Below are 26,497 nucleotides of genomic sequence, written 5' to 3'. Positions count from 1 at the left end.
TTAGATTATGAAATAATTATAGATTCACAGGAAGTAGCAAAGAGAGTATGGATGATAAAAAGGCAAATAACCCAATTAAAAATGGAAAAAGTTTTGCATAGCTGTTTCTTGAAAGAAGAAATACAAATGGCCAATAAGAATGTGAAAAGATGCTCAACATCATTAATCATTAGGGAGATGCAAATCAAAACTACATTGAGCCCTGGCGGGTGTGGCTCAGTGGATTGAAAGGTTGCCAATTCCTGGTCAGGGCACATGCCTGGGTTGCAGGCCTAGGTCCCCACAGCTGTGGGGTGGGTGTGAGAGACAACCACTCAGCCAGGTTTCCCTCCCTCTTTTTCTCTCTCTCTTCCCCTCTCTCTGAAAATCAATAAATAAAACCTCTTAAAGAAACTATAAAAAATGCATTGAGATACTACTTCATAACCACTACGATGACCATAAAAAAAAAATCCAGAAAATAACAAGTGGTGGCGAGGATGTGGGGAGATTGGAAACCTCGTACACTGCTGGTGGGAATGTGAAATGGTGTAGCCATTTGGAAAATTGTCTGGCAGTTCGTGAAAAGGTTAAACATAGACAGTTACCATATGACTCAGTGATTCCACTACGAGGTATATACTCAGGATAACTGAAAACAAGTGTCCACAGAAACACTTGTTCATAGTAGTGTTATTCATAATCACCAAAAAGTGGAGATAGCCTCAACCGATAAATAGATAAGTAAAATGTATAACCACACATGTAATATTATTTGTCCAGAAAAAGGAATAAAGTACTGATATAAGCTATGACATTGATAAACCTTGAAAACATTATGTGAAACATTAAGTGAAAGAAACCAGACACACAAAAGGCCATATATTGTGTGGTTTCATTTATATAACATGTCTAGAATAGGGAAATTCATTGAAACAGAAAATTTATTAATAGTTGCCTAGGGCTGAGAGGAGAGGGAATGGGGAGTGACTGCTAATAGGTAGTCTCTTCTTGGGGTGTTGAAAATTTCTGGTATTAGTAGTGGTGATGGTTGCACAACTCTGTGAATATACTAAAAAATACTGAATTTATACTTTAAAATGATGAATTTTATATTATGTGTAGTATAGCTTATGGTAAAGCAGTTATTTTTAAGAAAAGAAAGAAGGAGTAAGAGAGCCCCCAAACAATTTCTTTGTAAGCAAGCAGGGCAGAGGTTGCACACATCCTCCCACTCCCCTCCCATTGGCGGTGTCACCTGAGTGTGAATGAATCAAGACCTGGCTAAAATTAAATGACAATGTCTTATTCAAGCGTCTCAAGATTTGCATTCTGGAAACGCTACTAGGTAACACCCAAAATGTTCTGAAGAAAAAAGAAAAGTTGAGTACATCCTTGAGAAAGATTAGTCCTGCATTGTTAGCCTCTGGATTGTCTGAGACAGTGATCTTCCAGATGCCAAGGGTCCGGACGTGAACATTTCCCCCTAAGTTCTTCTCATTGAAAGTCTTTCCTAAAGTCTTCAGAGAGTTATCTATAGGATCTATGTCTATTTCCAGGCATTGAGGCACAACTACTAAGTTCAGAAGTTAAGTCCTCAGGCTAAAGCAATATAAAATCCATTCTTCATGTTTCCGCCCATTCTAATTTAAGTAATTTTGTTAGCTTGGCTATGGTGACTCCATTTTGTTTATTCATTCTCTCTCCTCAGTAGTCACCTGCCTACTCCTCACCCTAGGGATGTGGGACATGCATTGTCTAGCTGGTGATACAACTGCTCCTGAGCAGGAGCCAGGGTTCCTGCCCTCAGGGAGCATTCAGTCTAGCAAATTCCTTCCCCACAGCCTGTCAGTTGCTGGTTCTTACTTTTTCACCTCTAAATAACTCTCCAACATGCCTTCTTCTCTCATTTCCACAGCTCTTCCCTCCTCTAGCTTTGTCCTCTCTTTCCACGGGGCCTTCCCCAATCTCCTCTCTGGTCTCCCGGCTGCCCTTCTTGCTCTCTCTGATCCATCCTCCCCACAGCAGCCAGAGATATTCCTGAAACACAGCTGTCATCTTGCCCCTGCCTGCCCCATGGATCCCTCCATAGCTCCTTAGTGTATTCTCTGTGCCCCAACTGAACTGACCTCTGTGACAAAAGGATGCTTCCTGTATTCAGAGCCTAGAACAGTGGGGGACACATAGGAGGAATGACTGAACAGAGCCAGAAGCTGTAGGATACACGGAAGGCTTCCTGTGGAAGTGAGACCTCGGGAAAAGTTTAAAAGACAAACTAGGCCATCTTCAGGTGGGCCGCTGAGGGTAGGGGAAGGCGTCCCAGGTAGGAAGAGCCCATTGCGCAAAGACATTGTATCTTTGAATGATACAATTGAAGAGCTGGTCCTGCCAACTGTGGGTGGTGGCGAGGGTGGGGGGGGGGCGGCGGGGGGGGTTGGAGGGAAGCTGCAAAACGGAGCTCCTGGGGAAGTTCCTCCGGGAGGCGGGACCTTATCAGAACCTGTCCTTCAGATGAGCGGGAGGCCGTGCAGAAGAAAACTTTTACCAAGTGGGTGAACTCGCACCTCGCCCGCGTTGGCTGCCACATCGGGGACCTCTATTCCGACCTCCGGGATGGCTTCGTGCTCACTCGGCTCCTGGAAGTGCTGTCGGGGGAGCAGCTGGTGAGGGGGCCTGGAGGGCTGGGGGAAGGGAATCGGCCCCGGGATCTCGGGATGGGCTGGGAGTGGGGCCTGGCCAATGGTTGCGTGGAGCGTCCCAGAAGGTGCGGGTAAGACTGCTCATTCGGGAGGGCGGCGCTAGGGCACAGGGATGGAGCTTAGTTGTTAGGACCCTGGAGGCGAGTCTTTGAACCGAGGATTCTGTTGAAGGTGAGGGCCCTGCTTGGGGCAGGACTCTGGGCAGGGCTGGGGCTCCGTTGGAAGGGGTGGGACTATGGGAGAAGGGAGGAGCTTTATTAGAAAGGACTGGCCAGGGCAGTGAGGTAGCAGGGGCAATGACTATAAAGCATGGGCAGAACTCTGTTGACGGGAGGGGGTGGTGCTCGGCTTTGGTCGTGGGGGTCTGGGGGATCAGACAGAACTCTTGTATGAGTGTGGCTTGTTGTGTGGGTTGCGGTTGTATTTCTGGGTTTGGATGGGGCTTCATCGGGAAGGACAGGGTTCTGATGGAGATAAGATCCAGAGCCTGGGGCTCAGAAGTGAGGGTCATGGCTACAGAATAGAAACAAACTGCCATTGAAAGGAAGAGCCGTAGATAAATCGGGATGGGGCGGGCGGGGCTTGCTAGGAAAGGGCGGAGCTCCAGAACTGGGCCTGAAGGGGTGTGGCTATGGAACTGGGCGTAACTTTGGTAGCCTAAGACTGAGATCAAATAGAGGGGCGGGGCTATGGCTACAGGCAGGGGCGGGGCTTAACAATAAGTGGTACAATGATCCTGTCGGAGGCGGAGCTTCAGTAGAAGGGGGTGGGGACAGGAACTTGAATAAGCCACGGAGGGAACTGGGTCTGGCTATGAGAAGGGGAAGAATTCTTTAGAAGGATTTGGTCTTGGGTCTTGGATAAGACTGGACGGGCGTGGACTGCGCTTGGACATCCAGGAGGCGTGGCTACGGGGCAGACTTCTTTGGAAGAGGTGGGGCCCAGGGCACAGCGCTCTAGATCAGGTGCTCCATCTCCCAATGCCCCGCCGCCCTAGCCTAGGCCCACTCGCGGTCGCATGAGGATCCACTCGCTGGAAAACGTGGACAAGGCTCTGCAGTTTCTGAAGGAGCAGCGCGTGCACCTGGAAAACGTGGGGTCGCATGACATCGTGGATGGGAACCACCGGCTGACTCTGGGCCTGGTCTGGACCATCATCCTGCGCTTCCAGGTGATCCCCAACTGTTCCCTCTGGCCGGCGGCCGCAGTGGGACCATAGGAGGGAGTCTCCACCCACTCAGCCATTCGTTCATTCACTCCAGAAAATTCTAATATGCTCCAGGAACCCTGTTCCAGGTGGTGAAAATGAAAATAATGATAAAAATAATAATTATCACCAGCATCACTATGATCATGATTTATGTATTTTTTTATGGTGTTCTAGGCACTATTCTAAACACGTGGTATTTAATACACACAAAAGCCCTATAATCTAGGTACTATTTATTATTCCATTTTACCAGTGAGGAAACAAGCCCAGTTAGGTGAAGTAATATGCTCAAGGTCACACAGCTAGGTAGCAGAAATGGAACTGGAGAATAGACAATCTTGTTTCAGTTCAGTAACAGAACAGACAAGTTTTCTGCCTTTGTGGACAGACAATAAACAAACCCATACATACACAAACAAGGGATGTGTGTGAAAAGGACCAGCTCCAGGTGGGAAAGTAAAAAGAGCTATGTAAAAGAGAGAGTATGATAAATCAGTAAAAGGGATACAAAATATTAGGTTGATGGTATTGGGATTTTAGACTGGACAATCAGAGAAGGGCTCTCTGGGCAGCTGGTTGCTGAATGACATATGAAGTTGAAGGGAGAAAGCATTCCAGGTAAGGGACACAGCAGCAGATGCAAAGACCCTGAGGTGGGAATGAGGCTGACATGTTGGAAGTATAGAAAGACTGGTGTGGCTAGAAGCAAGGGGTGATGGAGGAGATGATGTCAGAGGGGTTGCCAGGGTGTAGGTGATTTCTGATAAGCAGTTTGGATTTTATTCTACCCGACATGGGGAGAGATTGGAGAGTTTTATTAAGAGGAAGGGCATAATCAGATTTAGAAAGATCCCTCTGTACTGGGGTTAGTCACCAAAATTGGGGGCTGGGAGCCAGGGAAGAGTCTGGATCTGGACCTGGGGTGGGTCATAGAGAGGTGAAGAGGAGGGCAGGTAGGGAAGAAGTTCAGGAGTGGAGATGAGGATCTGTCCAGGCCGAGGCCCAAGGCTCTGCCTTGGGGGCTGGGGGTAGTGGGTCCACCATGAGACAAGGCCAGGGAGAAAGAGCAGGTTTGGGAGAGATACTGAGGTCATTTTGGGGCACAGTGGTCATCAGGGGTATGGGACTTTAGAAGGAAGTGTTTAGGAATCCACTGGATCCTGGGAATGGAGCTCAGGAGAGTGGTTAAAGCTGGAGGCAGGTATCAGTCAAGAATGAGGGAATGAAATCATTGGGTTGGGGGTGGTGGGTGGTAGCTGGAACCTTAAAGCAGGGGTTGGGACCTCCTGGGAACCTAGTTTTCTACCTTGGACCCAAATGCCAAACTCAGCTCTTAAGTCTAGGGCCCAAGTATTGAACACCCATCCAAGGCTCTTGAACCTGCTCTAAATTCTGAGTCATTCAGAACTTTATTCAGCACCTACTGTGTGTGATAACATGTAGTTGAAACAAAATAGACATTTGTTACTGCAGAAAACAAAACAGATAAATATCACGTGGTCCTGGAACTTTTAGAGCAGTGAGTGCATTAATCTACTAGGGTTACTGCAACAAAATACCACAGACCAGGGATTTAAACAACAGAAATTTATTTTCTCATAGTTTTAGAAGTTAGATGTTCAAGATCAAAGTGCTGGTAGGTTTGGTTTCTCCTGATGCCTCTCTCCTTGGCTTACCCACAACCACCTTCTCTCTACACCCTCACATGATTTCTTTTCTCTGTGTGGTCAGGTTGCTAGGGTCTCTTCCCCTTCTTATGAGGACATTATCCATATTAGATTAGGGCCCCACCTTTATGAATTTATTAAACCTGAACTAACTCTCTAAGGCCCTATCTTCAAATACAGTCGCATTGGGGTTTAGGGCGTCAACTTACAAATTTGGTTTGGGCGGGGGGCACAATTCAGTCCATAATGGGGGGACAGTAAACCAGATGAAGAAATAAAATGTATAGATGATAAATGCTAAGGAGATAATAAGGCAGGGAAGGAGGATGTGAAATTTGGATGTGCATTTTGAGATTTCAAATCAAGTGGTTGGTGCCCTGGCTGGTGTGGCTCAGTAGACTGAGCACCAGATTGCAAAGTCTAGGGTCGCTGGTTTGATTCCCAGTAAGGGCACAGGCTTGGGTTGCAGGCCACGCCGCCAGTAGGGGGCACACGAGAGGCAACCACATTGCTGTTTCTCTCCCTCTCTGTTTCTCTTCCTTCCCCTCTCTCTAAAAAACAAATAAATAAAATCTTTAAAAAAAAAAATCAAGTGGTTGGTCAAGTCCTCACTGAGAAGGTGACATGAATACAGACCTCAAGGAGAGGGTGGAGCCTTGTGGGGACCTGGGGAAAGGATGTTCCAGGCAAAAGGAAGAGCCAATACAAAGGCCCTGGGGAGGGAGGGCAGTGGTGGTTTATTGGAGAGGACAGAGGTCTCTGAAGGGGAGCAAGCTGTTGAAAGTGCCATCAGAGACATAATGAGAGGAGATTGTGAGAAATTTTATTTTTACCCAGAGTGAACTGGAGCGGTGCATTGAGGATGGGGGGCACATGATCTGACTTGGGTGTTCACAGGGTCCCTCTATCACTCGAAGAACAGACTGTGGGCACTGGGCAGGGAGACTAGTGTGGAGGCCACTGCACTGGCTCAGGCAGGAGGTGATGGTGGCTGGGGCCAGGGAACGGCCTAGACACCAAGGAAGGAGGCATCCCTGGAAGCTGAGACCCTGCTCTGTCCCTGCCTTCTGTCTCCCCCACCGGGCCCCCCCGTGGATATCCTGGCCCACTTCTGAACCCATCTTCACACTCTTGAGCCCCTACCCCAGCTCAAAGCTGCCTCTCCCATCTCCTCCAGCACCTACTTCCCTCCCTGGCAGCAGGGTGGCTGTGGGATCTCCCAGCCTCAAGTCCTCCAGGCCTCAGCAGCTTTGTTTTGTATCCTCACAGATCCAAGTCATCAAAATTGAGACTGAGGACAACAGAGAGACACGTTCTGCCAAGGATGCACTGCTCTTGTGGTGTCAGATGAAGACAGCTGGGTAAGCCCCCAACCCCCGCAGCCTGGGCCCTAACCACGTGTGTCCCTTTGGGGAACAGTGAAAAGGGCAGCTCAAGTCCTAAGTGTCAAAAGGTGCATGCAGAACTAATAAACTAGTAAATAAAACACATCCACTCTTCTGACCTTGATGAATAAACTTGTACATCAATCTGGAAGACCAGGTTCCAGCTTAGAACTTGGCTTCCTCAGAGGTCAATACTGGAAAGTGGTGGACTGTCCCTAGCCTGCTCCCTTTTCTCTCCCCCAACTCATCCTGCACCTCAAGAGGCCTCATGTGCACATGTGTGCATCCTCCAGCTCCAGGTTCCAGACATTCCCCCTCCATGAACAGCCACCTGTCAGGCTAACAGGGCACACACCAGGGCTTGGGCAGCTTGTGTGGAAATTCAGGGTCCTGGGTACCGTTAGTGGACTGCAGGAGGGGGTACAGAGACTCTGCTGCGCATGTGCCCTGGGCTCCTGACTCTCTGCCCTTCAGGGAGGGCCATGGCCTGAAACTCAAGTGGAAGAGCATCCCCTGGGAGGAAGGAGGGAAACTGGCTGTTGTCTCTCATACTTCTGGGGCTGTCTGTCTGTCTTGCAATGCAATCTGTTTCTCCTAGTGTCAGCTATTATCTCTCTGTCTGCTTTTCCTTGTTCTTATCTCTCTCCCCCCCTTCTTTCTCCCCTCCTGTCTCTCTCCCTCTCCTTTTTTCTTTCATCTTTGTATCTTGCTGTCTTCCTCTATCCCTTCTTCCCTCCTTCTTTTATTCTCTCCCTCCCAATGCCTCTTTTTACTCCTCTCCTGTCTGTTGCAATCTCTGTCTCTGTCTCTATCTTTATCTCTATCCCTATCTCCCTGGCTCATTGTATTTTGCCTATCTATCTATCTATCCGTCTGTCCTTCCACATCTGTCTCTCCCTCCTTCTCTCTTCCCTCCTGACTCTTCCCTCTCTGCTTCTGTCTCTCCTTTCCATGCTGCTAGTTACCCTGAGGTAAACATCCAGAATTTTACCACGAGCTGGCGGGACGGCTTGGCCTTCAATGCTCTCATTCACCGGCACAGGTATAACCTGGCTTGGGGCAACCCAGCCCTGCCCTGCCACCTATCCAACGTTCCTCAGGTAAACAGACCCAGGACCGGTGCCTTCACCTCTGTGCACACACACATTTCCCTTCACACAGAGGTGCACATACCCACACAGGTCTCTGTCCAGGCCCCATGCCCTGTGTACACAGAAACATATATGCCTTCGCACAGATGTGTGCACACAGGCCGACACTCATGCACATACACCACCTGTGCCTGCTGCTCAGATGTCCCCAGGGTGGGGAGCTCACTCCCCTGTGGAGGGCCCACTCGAGCGTGCGCATGGTGCTTCCTCCCGCCACAGCCCCCTCTCTTGGTGTGCCCCCAGAGCCCCCTTCTCACTCCCTGCACACCCCCCTAGTCATACCTCAGAGCCTGGTCCTGACCTGGCTGAGGGTGGGGCACCCAGACGGATCACAACCACCCCATGATTGTCCACATGACAGACTGGGGAAACTGAGGCCCAGAGGTCCAGAGGGACTTGCTTTGGTGTGGCAGAAGCCAGAACCCACACAAACACACTCATATACATGGGGGGGGGACCCAGCTGCACCCACACATCCAGAAACCATCAGCAATAATGTGGTCCAGCTAATAATGGTAACAAGGATTGAGTGCTTCCTGTGTACCCAGCATTGTTCTAAGTGCTTTCCAGTAAATCATTGAATATTCAATGACCCTATGAGGGACATGCTATTATTATCCCCATTTTACAAGTAACAATGAGGAAACCGAGGTACAGAAAGATGAAGTAGCTCACCCAGATGACAGCCAAGAAGTGGCCAAGCCTGGGTATGAGCTGGGCAGGCTGGCTGCACACCTCACAATTCTACCCGCTGCCTAGCATTGTATAGAAACACACCCAGCACACTGTGTACGTCCTGGCGTCTGACATACATGTGCCCTCACGCCCACAATACTCACACACACGGTAAATGCCGCACAGACACGGGCCAGCACACACAGCTTCCGCCTCGGCAGGGTCGTGCCCCTCATGCCCCTTGCCCTAGGTGGTGCTCAAACAAGGATGACTTTCGCCCATTTGCCCACTGGCTCTGGAGCCTACCTCCTGCCTGCCCACTCTGTGCCCCTGCCCAGGCCCGACCTCGTGGACTTCAGCAAACTCACCAAGTCCAATGCCAACTACAACCTGCAGAGAGCCTTCCGCACGGCTGAGCAGCACCTGGGGCTGGCACGTCTGCTGGACCCTGAGGGTGAGCTTTGCATGGCCCCCGTCCCGACTACCTCCTTGGGGCTCCCAGCCCCAATGCCATCCCAAATTCAACTCCATCCTACCCCAACACCATCCCACATCTCAAGGTCATTCCGAACCCCAGCTCCCTTCCAGCCCCCTCCTGTTCCTCACCTCCCATCTCTCCGTCTTCCCGTCCCCATGTCTCTTTCTCCATCTTCATCTCAAACCCCAACCTATTTCCATTTCTGTCTCCAACCTGAGCCCCTCCCCTTCCCATCTCCAATCATCTCTCCCAAAACCCACCCCCTCCCCTAACCCCAGCCCCAAAGCCAACACCATCCCCAACCCCAACATGATCCCATCCCCAAACCCACACCTCTTCCTAACATTATCCCTACCCCCATCCCCGAATCCCATTTCCAACCCCATTCCTATCCCCAGCCTGTCCCTTTGCCTGCTCCCATTCCCAGCCCTGTCCTCAGCTCCACCCCTGTCCCTTTCCAACCCTCCCGCAGCCTTCCCTGTGACTTCAGCCTCATCCCCAACCCATGGTCACACTCCACACCAATCTCCCATCTCTAGAATAGCAGCTATCCCCTTTTTTTTTCTTTTTAAAAAATGGTTTATTTATTTATTTTTTAGGGAGAGGGGAAGAGAGGGAGAGAAACATCAATGTGTGGCTGCCTCTTATGTGCCCCGCACTGGGGACCTGGCCCACAACCGAGGCACATGACCTGACCAAGGATCAAACCAGCGACCCTTTGGTTCGCAGGCTGGCACCCAATCCACTGAGCCAAACCAGCCAGGTGCTTTTCCTGAGCACCTACTATGTGCCAAGCACATAGCTGGGAATGTGATCAAAACTGTTCCCTTTCATCCTCACATTGACCTGGTTGGACAGAATTGATCGATCCTGTTTTTAAGTGATGAAAACAAAGGCTCAGAGATGTGAAGTCACTTGCCCAGGGTCACACTGAAAACCAGTAAACAGGACTTCTGACTCCAGAATTCATGGTCTTAATCATTCCTTTACCTGCCTCTTATAGCTGTATTTTGTGCTCAGTGCCTGGCACATGGTAGGTGTTTAGTAGGATGTAAGTTTCACTAGGTGGGCTGAGTATAATGTTGTGCATTTGATGGGTAAATTAAAATGGTCATTGGAATTTGTTGAGTTTCTCCTCTGTGCCAGGTTATTCTTTCTAATACTTAGAGAGTTGCTAGATGGCAGGCACTCTGATTATCCTTGCTGGAACAATGGGGAAGCTGAGGCTCAGAGAACTTAGATATATTTTTTAAAGATCTGCAGTGAGTAAGTGGTTGAGCTTGGGTTCAAGCTTGTGCTCCTTCCAAATCTCATGTCCCTCACTTCAATCTTCATAAACTACTCAAACACTTAGTAAACATTTATTGAGCTCCTTCTGTGTGCTGGGCATGGCAGGAAGAGTGGTTAAAAAGACCGGCAGAGTCCATGTCCTCATGGAGCTCAAAGTGCAGACAAGGACATAATTATATAAGTGAATCTCTAATTACAGATTGTAATAGGGAATTTGGAAGAACTAGGAAGGAATGATAAGATGCTCTGAGGGAGAGTAACAGGAGGAGACCAATTCTAAATGGGCGAACGGGAAGGCTTGTCTGAGGAAATCTGAGTTGAGCCCTGGAGGATGAGTGGGAGTTAGGCACACAGAGGAGGGAACAGTGTCCCCGATGTAAGAACAGCATGTGCAAAGGCCCTGAAGTGGAAGGTAGACTGATGTGCTCAAAAAATAATTATAGATAATTTCTCTATTGTGGTTTATATGTGTCCTGCACTATTTATCCCATGAAGTAGATCCCCATTTAGTAAATATAAAAATTAAGAAACAGATAGGTTGGTTATCTTGCCCATGGACATATAGCTCGTAAGAGTAGGTTGCTCCTCCCGCCACAACCTTTTGACCTGTCTGCCCCAGTGCTCACCATGGTGCTCCCCCACTCTCCCTTAACCCTCAGATGTCAACATGGAGGCTCCGGATGAGAAGTCCATCATCACCTACGTGGTTTCTTACTACCACTATTTCTCCAAGATGAAGGCTCTGGCTGTGGAGGGGAAGCGAATTGGGAAGGTATAAGGCACCAAGGAACGGGGCGAGTGGGAACCTGGGAGTCACGTGGGGGCATGCCTGGAATGGGGCTGACCCCAGCTTCCTGCGCGGGACCAGGTCCTGGACCAGGTGCTGGAGGTGGGGAAGATCATTGAGCGCTATGAGGAGCTGGCTGCTGAGCTGCTGGCCTGGATCCACCGCACCGTGGGCCTCATCAGCAACCAGAAGTTTGCCAACTCACTGAGTGGGGTGCAGCAGCAACTTCAGGCCTTCACAGCCTACTGCACTCTGGAGAAGCCCGTCAAGTGAGGCCCGGCTCTGGAGGGAGGGTGGCAGGTAGAAGTGTGGGGGCAGGTTCCTGAGCTCAAGCACCCTCAGGTTTCAGGAGAAGGGGAACCTGGAGGTGCTGCTCTTCAGCATCCAGAGCAAACTGCGTGTGTGCAACCGTCGCCTCTACGTGCCTCGGGAGGGCTGTGGCATCTGGGATATCGATAAGGTGAGGTTGAGGCTGTGGGGGAGGGACAGGCTGCTCTGTGGAGTTGTGTGGGCTGTGCACTGCTCGAGGAGCCATTCCCATGGTAGCCATTGTGGACTGGATTTCATTCTGATGGTTTTCCAGCAATGAAGTATCATGAGGAAGGAACATGTTTTCTCCAATTTGCACAAAAGTGCTATTAGTCCTAGGAGTGACCTTAGAGAAGCCAGGGGCATTAAACTAGGAGAGTTATGGGAGTCTGACTGCCCCTTCTGTTTCCCTAGGCCTGGGGCCAGCTGGAGAAGGCGGAGCATGAGCGGGAGGCTGCCCTACGGGCTGAGCTGATCCGGCAGGAGAAGCTGGAACTGCTAGCCCAGAGGTTTGACCACAAGGTGGCCATGCGGGAGAGCTGGCTGAATGAGAACCAGCGCCTGGTATCCCAGGTACTGGGCATGTGGCTTGGGAGGGACAGCAAGGCTGATGCTCTGGGACCAGGGAGGGAGACTGGATCTCTCTCTCTCTCTCTTTTTTTTTTTTGACTCTCTTAAGCAACAAAGAAGTATTGGATTAGGTGACAATAGGGTGGGAAGGGAGAATTGTTCTCCTAAGTGATTGGTGGTGGTGGTAGGGAGAGTGGGCCTGATCTCCAGGGTAATAGAGAGTGAGGCTGGTTGGCAAGGTAACAAGAGAAGACAGAATAACTTTTTTTTTTTTTAGAAATAGGAGACTATTTAATTATCTCCTAAGTGACAAAGGAGGTTGTAACTGGTATCCAGGGTAACTCAAGAGGATAGAATTGGTCTCCTAGGTAACAGAGTAGGGTAGATCTGGTCCTTAACCTCTAGGGAAGTGGAAGGATGGGGCTTGTTTCCTAGGTAACAACTTGGTAACAAGTTTACAGTTAGAGACGCAACAGGGAAGGGTGAGCTGGTCTCCAGGGTAACAGGAAAAGGTGGAGCTGGTCTCCATAGTAACAGGGGGATGGTATGGCTGGTCTCCAGGGTAACAGTGGAAAATGGGGCTGGTCCTGATGGTAACAGAAGAAGATAGGGGAGTCTTCCAAGTTCACACAGGGTCAAGGTAACAGGTGGGCTGCTGAGGCAGCATGAGTGAGCGCCTGTGGTCTGTCCTGCCCCAGGACAACTTTGGCTATGAGCTGCCAGCAGTGGAGGCAGCCATGAAGAAACATGAGGCAATCGAGGCAGACATTGCAGCCTACGAGGAGCGGGTGCAGGGCGTGGCAGAGCTGGCCCAGGCATTGGCAGCTGAGGGCTACTACGATGCCCGGCGGGTGGGAGCCCAACGTGACAGTGTCCTGCGCCAGTGGGCCCTGCTGACTGGGCTGGTAGGTGCCCGGCGGACACGGCTCGAGCAGAACCTGGCCCTGCAGAAAGTCTTCCAGGAGATGGTGTACATGGTGGACTGGATGGAGGAGATGCAGGTGGGCACCCCACTGGGGCAAGGGTGGCTGTGGTGCGCTGGGAGGGGCGGGAGAGACGCAGGCACTGAAAGGGCTGTCGGAGACATGGAGAAAGAAGGGGAGGGAGACAGAAAGAGAGAACGAGTAAGTCTGAGAGATAATGAGAAAGAGTGAGAGAAAGATACAGAGAGAGAGAGAAGTAGAGAAAGAGACACAGAGAGAAATAGATTAAAGAGACACAGAGACAGCGATGCAGAGACAGGGACAAGCATAGAGAGAAAGATTATTCCAGGGGAAAATGGTGATGAGAGAGAGAGAGAGAGAGAGAGAGAAAGAGAGAGAGAGAAGGCAGACACAAAGTTAGCAATAGTAATGTAAACAGAGAAAGACACACAGGAAGATAGAATGCACTTGAGAAGACCAACCAGAGATAGAGAGATGGAGAAAGGAAGGATAGAAGCAGAGAGTGAGAGATACAGACATGGAGAGAGACGAGAGACATGGAAAGACACAGATAGGGATAGATATGGAGACATTGAGAGAGATGGAGACAGAGACAGAGATGAAGACAGAGAAGTGTAAGTGAGCAAGAGGTGGAGGCAGAGAGAGTGGAAGACCATTGGATAGAGACATAGAGTAGGAGACATCATGACAGTACCAGGGCCCATAAATGTGGAGCCGATGAGTGACGGCACATTCAGAGACTCAGAGAGAGACAGATTAGGACAGAGACAAGGAGATGGAGAGAGATTAGAGTTCAAGTGATGGTGTAGGAGAACAGACAGCTAGTTCAGGCAGTGGGGGTGGGCGAGTGGCCTCGGGACCAACACCAATAATATTCTCAATACTGACCCCTCCTATAGGCTCAGCTGCTGTCCCGGGAGTGTGGGCAGCACCTGGTGGAGGCTGAGGACCTGTTGCAGAAGCATGGACTGCTGGAGGGGGACATCGCTGCCCAGAGTGAGCGGGTGGAGGCCCTCAATGCTGCTGCCCTGCGTTTCTCCCAGCTGCAGGGTGAGTCTGGCACTGGGGCTTGGGGAGGTGACCTTCACGGCTGATGCTATTAGAAGCTGAATGACTCCTGAGAGAGAGAAGGAAGGAGTGAACTCCTTGTCTTTGGAGGCATCCAAACAAACTAGGATCCCACCCCATAGGGATATATCACCAGGGTAATTAACACCTTGAAGAGGAGATTGAACCCACATGACTTCTTTCTGCTTTGAGGGTCTGTAGCGGTAACTCCCATACATTGAGCACTTGTTATATGCTAAGCCCTTGTAGCTAGATCTCAGTGAATATCATAAAAGGACTGTGTAAGGTAATGTGTTGTCAGGGCCTGTTCAGCAGCAAGTAGTGGAAACTCAGTTCAATTAGCATAAGGAGGAAGTGGGAATGGGTTGGCTGATGTAACTAAAACGTTCAGGGAGGGGTGAGTTTGGCTTCAACTCCCAGGAGTCTCTCCATCTTCTTCATGTGAGATCTTGGTGCCTGATGACAACCAGCAGCACCACAAGAACAGCAAACGGGCTAGTGGGGCGGGGGGGGAGGCATGTCGTGGCGATGGGGGGCAGCACTGCCAGACAAGCGGTCCAGGCAGGGTTCAATGATGCTCTTAAGACTGTCTCTCTCATGGTCATCTCTGTTTGTGTCATTGCTGGGCAGTCCCTTCCCTTGTGGTGTAGACCTGGGGTCATTCTGCCCCATGTTTACATCTCAGCAGCCTGCACACCCAGCAAGAAAGCAGCCCCCCTTATTCCCAATAGTTCTGACCAAAGGTTCAGTGAAAGCTTTTGTTAGCCCACTGTGGGTTCTATCCCCATTGCTCAGCCAAGCATCGTGACCCCAGAGTATGCAGTGATCTAATTGGCCACATCTTTGTGACATACCCACCCCAGGGCCAAGAACAGGGTCAGCTCCCTCCAAAGACCTGGATTGGGAAAGAGGAGGTGGGCCACCGTTACCAGAAGTAGGGACGTGGATATTGATAGGCAGAACTAAAGCTGGCTCTACTGAGGTTCTCATTTTACTGATGTCATTGTCGTCTGGTCAAAGGCCACCAGGAACCCCCTTTAGGCAGAATGAGCTAAGTTTGTTGGCTCTTTGCGTACTCCTTGGGGAACCTCAGTAAGAGGCTATAAGAAAGTCTTGCTATAGGATGTGGGCTTGCGTCAGGTGACTTGCGGGTGATTTCGCGCGGCGGCGTGCGGCAGACGGGATGCTGTCAGGAAGTGGGGGCGATGAGATGACTGCACATCTTAATCATTTTTCTCCAGGGGGTGGGAGGAGCGGGAACTCGCCAAGTCATTCAGCTTAGCCAGGTGAAGGGGGATAGGTGGTGTTTTTGTTGTTTGTGCCGTGTCCTTGTTTCCGTGTGTGCCCACGTGTCATGGTGGAATGACCTCGTTTCGTCCCGCTCCATCGCGGCGCAGAGCGCCTCATCAGACACTGGGGCCCTGTGAAACTATGTGTCCTAGCTGCATATGCTGACAGCAGTCAGGGCTGCTCTTTTCTTTCACTCTGAAGCCCAGAGCTGCAGAGCTGATAACAGGGTTTTGAGGCTGGTGTGTCTCATTCCTTTATCTGGAGCCAGGACCCTTGGAATCCTGGAGCTTTGCTAGAAAAGAAAGGCCTATAGGCTTGAAGGATGGTGGAGTTTCTCACCCTCAAAGGCTGGGTCTTGTCCTAACAGCAAGTGAGGTCCCCTTTCAAGCCCCGGCGCAGGCACCTCCGCCCTGCCTCAGCCACTCTTGCCCCCATCACAACTGCAGGAGAGGTTGTTGGGACCCTCTCCTTCACCCTAGAGATGTTTGTCCCAGGAGTCTCCCTATCTTCTTCATGTGAGATCTTGGTGCCTGGTGACAACCAGCAGCACCATGAGAACAGCAAACAGGCTAGTGGCGGGGTGTGGGGGGAGGCATGTTGTGGCGATGGGGGGCAGCACTGCCGGACAAGCGGTCCAGAGTATGGCCTCCTGATCTGCTGCGTCTTAGCTGATCCTGGGCCAGGGGCTTCCCTCCCTGGGTCTCAGTTCTTCATGTATAAGATGGGCTAGTAAGGGTGCTGACCTCATAGGATGGTTGTGAGGATTAAATGACATCGTGACATCAGACTGGATACATGGTCACCATTTACTATTTAGTTGGATGCCTTGGCATTTGAATCTATTTCAGTGAATATCCAGAATAACAGAAATCTCCATCTAGGGTAGTGTTGTGACCCAGTCAGAAATACATTTACTCATGACCCAGAATTCACATACACGCACACGCACACACACACACACACTGACACCACAGTTTTAGCTAACAATGCTTCCCTTTACCTTGTGTGTTGAATTCTGATGGTTTCTATTCATTCTATTGCATCCCATTAAAGAGATGCTGGCTGCAGCCCATTAGATTAATTTCGGTGTTGGGGTCACAGATTAAGAAGTCTGGGGGGAAAGTGAAATATTTGAACAAAAAGGGAGTTCATTTCATCACTGAGGTTAATAGGGAAGGCAACAGAAAATGAGAGAGGGAACCCAGGAAATAGCTTAAGAGTAGCAGTTTCATTTGGTCCAGTTCTGAAGGGAACACAGTTTACCTGAAAATATGCTGATTCTAGCGAGGATCCTCTGCATCTCAGTTTCCATCCATCATTCAAGCAATGTCACCATTTTCATTAGGCTGCTGCTCTGGGCCCCACCTTGTACTGGGCAGGAATGGGACACAGTGCAATGGAGACAGCCCCAGGCCGTGCCCTCAACGGGGTCGCAGTCCAGTGGGGTAGACGGAACAGGCAGTGATGGCCCAGAGGGTTCAGGGCTGGTCTGTGGAAAGCAGAGAAGCCTGGGATAGCCAGAGAAGGCGCTTGCTCTCCAGACTCGGGGTGTCAGGGAAGGCTGCCTGGAGGAAGGGAATCATAGCCTGGCCTCTGATGAAGCCAAGCCAAGGGCCGGTCAGGTAGCTTGCACCACCCTCCTTGGACGCCCCCTTGCCCGTGCCCAACCGGGGATCCTCCCCTTCTCCTGGCCCAGGCTACCAGCCCTGCGATCCGCAGGTCATCTGCAACCGCGTGAACCACGTGCACGGCTGCCTGGCGGAGCTGCAGGAGCAGGCGGCGCGGCGGCGCGCGGAGCTGGACGCCTCGCGGAGCCTGTGGGCGCTGCTTCAGGAGCTGGAGGAGGCCGAGAGCTGGGCCCGCGACAAGGAGCGACTTCTGGAGGCGGCGGGCGGCGGCGGGACGGGCGCAGCGGGCGGCGCTCACGACTTGTCCAGCACCGCGCGCCTCCTGGCGCAGCACAAGATTCTGCAGGGCGAGCTGGGCGGGCGGCGGGCGCTGCTGCAGCAGGCCCTGCAGCGCGGCGAGGAGCTGGCCGCGGCCGGCGGCGCCCAGGGCCCGCGCGCCGAGACGGTGCACCTGGCGGGCTTGGCGGAGCGCGCGACCAGCGCGCGGCGGCGCTGGCAGCGCTTGGAGGAGGCGGCGGCGCGGCGCGAGCGGCGGCTGCAGGAGGCGCGAGCGCTGCATCAGTTCGGCGCTGACCTCGACGGGCTCCTGGACTGGCTGCGTGACGCCTACCGCTTAGCAGCTGCGGGCGACTTCGGCCACGACGAGGCGTCCAGCCGCCGCTTGGCACGCCAGCACCGCGCGCTCACCGGGGAGGTGGAGGCGCATCGGGGGCACGTGGGTGGCCTGCGGCGTCAGCTGGCGACACTGGGGGGTGCCAGCGGCGCCGGGCCACTTGTGGTGGCACTGCAGGTGCGCGTGGTGGAGGCCGAGCAGCTGTTCGCCGAGGTGACTGAGGTGGCCTCTCTGCGGCGCCAGTGGCTGCGGGATGCCCTCGCTGTCTATCGCATGTTCGGCGAGGTGCACGCGTGCGAGCTGTGGATCGGAGAGAAGGAACAATGGCTGCTCGCCATGCGCGTCCCCGATTCCCTCGACGACGTCGAGGTGGTGCAGCATCGGTGAGCGCACACTTGTGGGACTCGAGGGTCCCCTCCCTTAGTCATAGGCTCACCTTCTTTGGAAACAAAAAGTTTCTTTATTGGCTCCGCTGGAACTCGGGTTCCGGTACAATCGGAAGGATACTAGTCCTAACCACGCAGGCTGTGGTCAACAATAAATGAGCAAATACGTATAGAACACTTAGCAAATGCCTGGGGACAGGGAGCATCCCAGGAGCTTTTGCTGTCATTCTCCTGGCACAGGCTTCTCCAGATGTATCCCAGCCTGGCCTCTCCACTGGGACTCCCGCTGCCAGGTACACGTCATGTCACCTCCCTTGCTAATGCACTAGCTCTGCCCCTTGTCACTTTCCCTTAGCACTGCTTTATGTTTCTTCATAGCACTTACCACCCTGTGACACTAGATACTGACTTAGGAATGAGTTAAATTAGTGGATGAGCCCTCTGTACCTCTCTCTGAGCACTTGTTCATCCATTCACTCGCCTGGCAGGCACTTACTAAACCGCTGCTCTATTCTAGGTCTTGCACTGGGCATTGCTGAAAACACAGATGGGTCTTGTCCTTGTCCTTGCTGTGCCCACAGTTACCTAAGCCACAGTTTTTAGCATTGTTTTAAACAAGGGAGGGCCTGCCCAGTTTTAAAAAGATCTCCTGGCTGCTGAGTGGAGGGTGGGTTGGAAGGGGTGACAATGGTGGCTGGGAGACCAGAGAGGCAGCTGGGATGCGCACCCAGGTTGGAGGGTACAGGACTGGACCAGGGCAGAAGGCCAAGTGGACAAGCCATGAGGGCGGACAGGCTGGGAACAGGGAGTGGTCCAAAACAGGACTCTGGCCTGGGGATAGTAGGGCTGTTCTTGAGATGGGGACCCAGAGGAGGAAGAAACGTGGGAGGAGATACTGAAGCCAGTTTGAATCACACTGAGGGTGAGGAGCCCTAAGGGGATGTACAGCAGGCTTGGAGGCTAGAGACGGCTCAGAAGGAAGAAGCTGGAGCAGGAAACTGAGATGTTTGGGCGTCACAAGTTCGAGAGTGAGATCTGAGGCTGGGGGATGCGTGAGAGGGCCCAGGCAGGGCACTCAGAGCCCTGAAGAATTTAACATTTAGGTCACAGGTAGAAGGAGGAGGAGCTGGCAAAGAAACCCAAGAAACTGAGGTTGGAGAGTTAGAAGATCCAGGAGAAGGCAGTTTTATAGAAGCCAAGAAGAGGGCACGTCCCCGGGGTCCAGGCCTCTCTGAGAATGTCCATGCTTCTTCGGCAGATTTGAGAGTCTGGACCAGGAGATGAACAGTCTGATGGGCCGTGTCCTGGATGTGAACCAAACAGTCCAGGAGCTGGTGGAAGGGGGCCACCCCAGTTCAGACGAGGTGCGCTCCTGCCAGGACCACCTCAACAGCAGGTAGGCGGGGCCTGGGGCTGGAAGTCCTGAGTGCCTCACAGCAGTTCTCCCCATCATTCCTTTCCTCATCCACTCACTGGGAAGTCAAGAGTGTGCAGTTTCAAAGCCCTGAGACAATAATGGCCTCCTGGTAAATCAGCAAAATATGGGGTGTGGGGGGGAGTTAATACTCAGTTCTAGTGATGATATGCTAAAATTAGGATGCAGTACATTTCAGTGGGTTATTAATTTATTTGTTCAGAAATAATTGTATATTTAAAACCTGCTGGGGGTTTTTCCTAAACACTTTATATACCTCATTTTAGCTCTCAACATTCTAATTTCCATAGTAAAGACTCCAAAATTCAGGACTCCAAAAGCAGTAACAAATTAATAACTTTCCTCCTAGAACACTGCCAGCAGTTCTCCCAGTGTGGGTGGGGTTCATAGATGAAGACACAGGCCCAAGGAAGTGAAATCGTTAACATGATCACTCAGTCTAGTAAGTTGGAGTCAAACCCAGTTCTGTCTGAATCCAGAACTGAGGCTCTTGATAGCATGTAATCAGTCTTCCCAGCAACCCATGGGGTATAAATTACCCCACACTGGAAGGAGAAAACTGGGGCCCAGAGAGGTGAAGACACTGGCCCAAGGTCACAGAGCAAATTATAGAGTCAAGCCTGGATTTGAAATTGAATTTGCCTGACTCCCAAAGCTGTGCTCTTAATTGCTGTACTGCAAGATCTAACATACAGTGGTTTCACAGCTTTTGTAGCCTTGACACTGTTGAAGCATCAGGACCTAAAAAGATAAGAAAAAGAATGCTACAGCCTTTAGTGAGACTATATGCCAAGTGTTTTAGCTGCATGATCTCATTTAGCACTCAGTGAAATGGACGTTATTATCCTGATTTTTCAATGAGGAAAATGAGGGTCATAAGGGAAAATGATCTGCCCAGGGTCACATGGTGAATCTGGCCAGAGCAGCACTTGAACTTGGGTCCTTCCGATGTCAGAGTCCTAACCTCTGTCCTTGTGGTGTGTTCATTCTAGATGGGGTAGGGTGACAGTTAACAAACAAACTAATAAGTGAGCAAGACATTTAAGGAATTTTAAGGGTTTATGCAGGAATTAGAGGACAGTGACTGTCCATTAGCCCAGCCAAGGCAGAGCCCCAAGGCAGAGAAGGGCTCAATATGTTCCAAAGGTCATCTCCACTCAACCACAGTGGCAGACGGGTACTGTTGGAAACAGTTCATAAATCAGAACTTATTTGACCCTCATAATACCCCTATGAGGTAGTTATTAAACTGTGATTGTGTCCATTTTACTAATGGGGAAACTGAGGCACAGAGAGTTACTAGCCAAAGGGTGCACATCTCAGATTTGACTGCAGGCTGCCCTGCTAGGATTCTATGCTTGTAACTTGGACAACACTCAGTCTATGAAGGGGAACCGAGGCCCAGAGTAGTGTCATTGCTTGCCTGAGGGCACAGAGCAATACATAATTTTTCCATTAATTTATTTTGGAATAAAAAAGATTTGCCCTTGCACATCTCTGTCCTCAGCATCTGGCTCATTGTATCTGATCACTTACTGTTTGTTAAACCAAACATATTATCTGACATCGTCAGCTAGCATTTCTCACACTCTTTGGTCTCAGGACCTCTTTTTTTAAAAAAAAATTTATTTATTCTTACAGAGGGGGGAGAGAGGGAGAAAGAAAGGGAGAGAAATATCAATATGTGAGAGATTATGTTGATTGCTTGCCTCCTGCATGCCCCCAGCTGGGGACATGGCCTGCAACCCAGGCATCTGCCCTGACTGGGTATCGAACTGGCGACCTTTCAGTTTGCAGGTTGGCACTCAGTCCACTGATCTACACTAGCCAAGGCTCAGAACCTCTTTACACTCTTAAAAACTATTGAGGACCCTAAAGAGCTCGTTTTAATGGGTTATGCCTATCAATTGTTTACTATATTAGAAATTAGTACTGAGTAATTAAAAATATTAAGTCTTAAAATAGCAATAATAAACCTATTGTGTTAACATTTTTAACAAAAAAAAACTTTTAAAAAAATGTAGTGAGCAGAGTGGCATTGTTTGGCGTTTTTGCAGATCTCTTTAATGTCCGCTTAATAGAAGGCAGCTGAGTTTTCAGGTCTGCCTCAGCGTTGGGTCTTTGTCATGCAGCCTCTGGAGAACACTAACGCTCTGGAGACAATGAGAGTGCAAAGGCAGATAGCGCCTTAGCGTTACTATGAAGATAGTTTTGACGTCGTCCAGATCTCATTTTGAGAACCGCTGCCCTAAGCAAACGAGTGGGTAGGGTTTCATTTTACACAGGCAGAAACTGGGGGTCAGTAATACAAAGTCTTCCCAAGGTCATGCAGTGGCAGGTTTCTATTCTGGGCGAGTGGCCCTCCCCACCCAGGAGGAGGCCTTGTCCTCTTCAAGCTGCCTCCTTCACTTGGGTAGGTGGAACCGCATCGTGGAGCTGGTGGAACAGCGCAAAGAAGAGGTGAGCGCGGTGCTGCTGGTGGAGAACCACGTGCTGGAGGTGGCCGAGGTGCGCGCCCAGGTGCGCGAAAAGCGGAGGGCTGTGGAGAGCGCACCCCGCGCCGGCGGCGCCCTCCAGTGGCGCCTTAGCGGCCTGGAGGCGGCTCTGCAAGCGCTGGAGCCGCGCCAGGCGGCCCTCCTGGAGGAGGCGTCGCTGCTAGCCGCACGCTTCCCGGCGCAGGCTGCGCGGCTGCACCGGGGTGCGGAAGAACTAGGTGCCGAGTGGGGCGCGCTGGCCGGCGCCGCTCAGGCCTGTGGCGAGGCTGTGGCGGCGGCTGGGCGCCTGCAGCGCTTCCTGCACGACCTGGACGCCTTCCTAGACTGGCTGGTGCGCGCCCAGGAGGCGGCGGGCGGCGACGAGGGACCCCTGCCAGGCAGCCTGGAAGAAGCGGACGCGCTCCTGGCGCGCCACGCGGCGCTCAAAGAGGAAGTGGACCAGCGCGAGGAGGACTATGCGCACATCGTGGCGGCCAGCGAGGCGCTGTTGGCAGCCGACGTCGCAGAGCTGGGTCCAGGCCTGGCACTTGACGAGTGGCTGCCGCACCTCGAACTTGGCTGGCACAAGCTGCTGGGCTTGTGGGAGGCGCGCAGGGAGGCGCTGGTCCAGGCGCACGTCTACCAGCTCTTCCTGCGAGACTTACGCCAGGCGCTTGCCGTGCTGCGCAACCAGGTGCCGGCTTGGGGGTTCACGCGAGTGGGGGTCCGAGGCTGTGCGGGACTGCTGGGAGAGGGAAATGAATGGAGTGTGTCTGTGGGGACTGCTGGATTTGTGGCTTAAGGGAGGTGGATGGGAGTGGGAAGGGTGTCTGGTATAGATAGCTGCATTTGTGGATCATCCAGTGTGAACATGTGTGGACAATGTGTGTAACAGAATTTGAGGATTAGGATGGGAGGTTTGGTTTCTTAGCTGAGGTGACTAACAGTTTGGGGACCATCCTAGTGAGTAATGCATTTGGCTATTCACTGGAGTGGCTTCTTGGGTTTGTGAATTACCTGGAAGGTAGAGTGTGAAATTGACTGGTGATGGTTAATGGGGTCCAAAAAAATCTTGAGGTGGAAATCCTAAAGGAGGATAAAGATTATGGAAGTAGGTAATGCAGGCTGAGAGATGATTGGGATCAGTGATTGTGGATTATGAGGTTGTGGATTCCAACCTAAATTAGCAGATGTCCTTCTTATTGGACGTGGTAGTTTGCAGATTCTGTGGAGGGGATAACTGTCTGTGGCTTGAGGAATCAAGTGTGGTGCTTCTTTGCGAACAGCTGACCCAGTTTGGAGATGGTTCTGGTTTGGGAACCAAGTCTGGGATTTGGGCAAGACAGAACACCCAGTTTCCAGATTGCCCAATAGTATGTACCAACTTTTTGGGATCATTTGAGAAAGCGTGAGCACTGGTGCTGGCTATCTAGAGAAAGCTGACTCAGCTTGAGGATGACCTGGGGGGGGGGGGGCAGACAGGGAGCCCCTCGGATCATGAGGTTACTAAATATTGGAGCTTAGGCAGCCTTGAGAAACCCTTTCTGACCCACCTATTTTACCAGCTAGAAAACTAACCCCAGAGGGGGAAAGAACTTCTTCGAGGACACATAGCACCCAGTGCAGGCTTGTGGTTTTTTTTAAAAAAATAAAGATGTTATTTATTTATTTTAGACAGAGGGAAAGGGAGGGAGAAAGAGAGGGAGAGAAACATCAATGTGAGAGAAACATCAATCAACTGCCCCTTGCACACCACCAAAGAGGGACCTGGCCCACAACTCAGGCATGTGCCCTGACCAGGAATCAAACCAGCAACTTTTTGGTTTGCAGGATAATGCTACCCACTGAACTACATCCCAGTTAGGGCCCAGTTGAGTCTTTATCAATTAACCAAATATTTATAGGGTGCCTCCTCTGTGCCAGGCATTATTCTGGGGCTGAGCACAATAAGGAAACAAAACACAAAATCCCACACTCATGTGACTGGCATTTTATGTATGTATATATGTGGGGGAAGAGACAATAAACAAGTAAGTGTATATATGATATTATGTCAGGTATATGTTCTGAAAAATAAAGCGGGGTAAAAGGATATGGCTGGGGTAGAGGACGATATTTGTGGCAGGGTGGTCAGAGATCTGAAGAAAGTGAAGTAGCCAGCCATGAGAATATCTGGAGGGACGGACTGTCAGGCAGAGGGACCAGCATGAGCAAAGACCCTGGAATGGGGCCATGCCTGGTGTGTTTGATGCTAGAAAGAAGGTGGAAGAGAATGATTGTGGCAAGCCAGGCTGGCCATCTCTCCCAGGGCCTGGAATGGGTGGTAGGGGTGGGTGTCTGACCTGTGCACTACCCTACTCCCTTCCCAGGAGACGGCACTGTCGGGTCTGGAGCTCCCAGGCACAGTGGAGTCGGTGGAGGAGGCGTTGAAACAGCACAGGGATTTTCTCACCACAATGGAGCTGAACCAGCAAAAGATGCAGGTGGCTGTGCAGGCTGCGGAGGGCCTGCTGAGGCAGGGCAACGTCTACGGGGAGCAGGCCCAGGAGGCTGTGACCCGACTGCTGGAGAAGTAGGTCCCTTAGTCCCCAGGAACACAGGGGAGGGCGAGGTGGCCAGGGTTCTGCTCCTTTCTCTCACAATTTCTTCTTTTCTGCCCCTCTCTGATTTCTGTTTCATTCCATATTGTTTTAGGTTTGATTTAAATTGACATTTTGTGAAAAGGTAACTTGTGGTTATCAACCCAAAAGATACAGAAGGATACACAATGAAAAGTTTCTCTCCAGAGCCCCACCCTCAGCCTGGGATAGCGAGACTGGTTGTTAAAATGTTACCATATCTTCTTCCTGGATGCCTGGCGTCTGCCCTGCTGTTCTGGCCCATCCCTGGGAATCCCGGGACACATGCAGATCCCTCAGCTAAGGGCCAGGCAAAGGTTCCAGATGAGACAGTGTCTCCTGCCATGCTGGTTTGTCAAATATTGGGAATGAACACTTCTGCCAGGCCCCAGCCCCAGTTCTCTAGGAAGTGGTATGCAGAGTTTATGCGTTTGTCTGTCACCATCTGTCACTACTGCCCCGTCTCTTGACTGTCCTTGTAGTAATCAAGCAAAGCTATTTATTGAGCATCTACTGTGTGCCAGGCACTATTCTAGACCCAAACAAAACAAAATCTCAGCCTTTGAGTAAAGTCCTTTATAGGGCTTCCTCCAGACCCACTTCTTTGTCTCTCCCAATGTTCCTGCTGCTCCTGGTGACTTTAGAATTCCCCTCCCTGTCCTGATCCAGCTGGGAGAGACCCCAGCACCCCTCCTTGTGTCTTCCCACCTCTTGATGGAAAGCACACCTGGTTATTTAACCACCATCCACAGCCCCAAGGCTCCAGCCTCCTTTTCCAAGGCTGGAGTTTGCTAAAGGAAACTTATGGGGATTCTGGTCCTGAGGCTGCAAACTTATGATCTAGTGTCCCCACCTCCAGTCCTGGACCCTTCCTTCCTGTGTCCCATGTTTCTTGAGTGCTGGCTGTATGCTGAGCTCTGCAAAATGAGGAGGAGGAACCTGGAGGACTGGTCATTCTCTGATTCACTTCTTCATTTCTTTTCAGTTATTAGTTGTTCCTTTTATTCTATTGTTTACTCATTTATTCTTCAGCCAATTAAACAGGCAGAGTCTGTACTCTGTTCCAGGCCCTGTGTGGGGCAAAGTGGTTAAGGACAGGACAGGATTCCTGCCCTCACAGAGCTGGCATGCTGTCTGACAAAGATGGCCCAGAGTGGTCAGGGCCGGGATGGGGGAAATACAGGGGCCTTTGGAGCCTAGAGGGCGCATCTGCCCTAGGCTTGTGTTGGCCGAGCCTGGGAACACAGCAGACACTGAGATGGTTCCAATTCCCGCACTCCCCCAACCCTGCCCCATTCATTTACTCTTCTAGGGATGGTTTTCCCACCTGGTAGAAGTAATAAAACATCCATTCATAGCAGGGGGCAGGGAGGTTGCTGCCCATGCCATGCAGAGTTGGGGGCTGGGGCCTTCAGGTGAGACAGGACCAGATCCTAGTCCCAGCTCCACCCCTCAACCTGTGAGATTCAGGGCAAGTCACATAGTCTTTCTGTGGACCTTGTGTAGCCTGGAACCTGGCCTAGCCTGTGTGCCAGATGCTCTCTTTATCTGCATTTTGCACCCGAGGCTCAGAGAGGGTCATTGACTTGCCCAAGGCCACAGCCAGGAAGTGGCCAGGCTGGGAATTGAACCCTGCCCTTTTATTCACCCTTCCGGAGATTTTTGTCATCCTGAGGACTGATGCTTGACAAGTTGGCTGGTGAAGGCCGGGAGGGATTGATTTCAGTTCATTTTTAGAGGCATTTCCTATTTTCTGGCTTCTGAACTGAGTCCAGGCAAGAGGGAGTCAGTCCCTTGCTTGTCTGTCTATGGTGTTTTCTTTTCCTCCCAGTTGTGCCTTG

General features: G+C 51.3%; 1 protein-coding gene across 1 annotated transcript in view; it reads left to right on the top strand.

Annotated features, from left to right (window-relative positions):
• The window catches only part of SPTBN4 (spectrin beta, non-erythrocytic 4), a 66,997-nt gene that overhangs the window by 7,879 nt on the left and 32,621 nt on the right, over positions 1–26,497 (top strand). The window contains exons 2-16 of the mRNA XM_054580758.1: positions 2,491–2,642; positions 3,676–3,849; positions 6,825–6,916; positions 7,902–7,982; positions 9,105–9,220; positions 11,194–11,306; positions 11,403–11,590; positions 11,664–11,781; positions 12,045–12,203; positions 12,899–13,201; positions 14,044–14,194; positions 17,199–18,126; positions 19,388–19,525; positions 21,982–22,732; positions 24,408–24,610. Of these exons, the coding sequence (XP_054436733.1) occupies positions 2,491–2,642; positions 3,676–3,849; positions 6,825–6,916; positions 7,902–7,982; positions 9,105–9,220; positions 11,194–11,306; positions 11,403–11,590; positions 11,664–11,781; positions 12,045–12,203; positions 12,899–13,201; positions 14,044–14,194; positions 17,199–18,126; positions 19,388–19,525; positions 21,982–22,732; positions 24,408–24,610 (3,667 nt within the window). The remainder of the gene's footprint in view (positions 1–2,490; positions 2,643–3,675; positions 3,850–6,824; positions 6,917–7,901; positions 7,983–9,104; positions 9,221–11,193; positions 11,307–11,402; positions 11,591–11,663; positions 11,782–12,044; positions 12,204–12,898; positions 13,202–14,043; positions 14,195–17,198; positions 18,127–19,387; positions 19,526–21,981; positions 22,733–24,407; positions 24,611–26,497) is intronic.

This window comes from Pteronotus mesoamericanus, unplaced genomic scaffold, assembly GCF_021234165.1.
Source record: "Pteronotus mesoamericanus isolate MK-2021 breed Mesoamerican mustached bat unplaced genomic scaffold, CSHL_Meso_final contig_639, whole genome shotgun sequence".
Classification (NCBI taxonomy): domain Eukaryota; kingdom Metazoa; phylum Chordata; class Mammalia; order Chiroptera; family Mormoopidae; genus Pteronotus; species Pteronotus mesoamericanus.
Note: the sequence above shows the minus strand (reverse complement) of the source record. Positions and strands in the feature narration are given on the sequence as shown.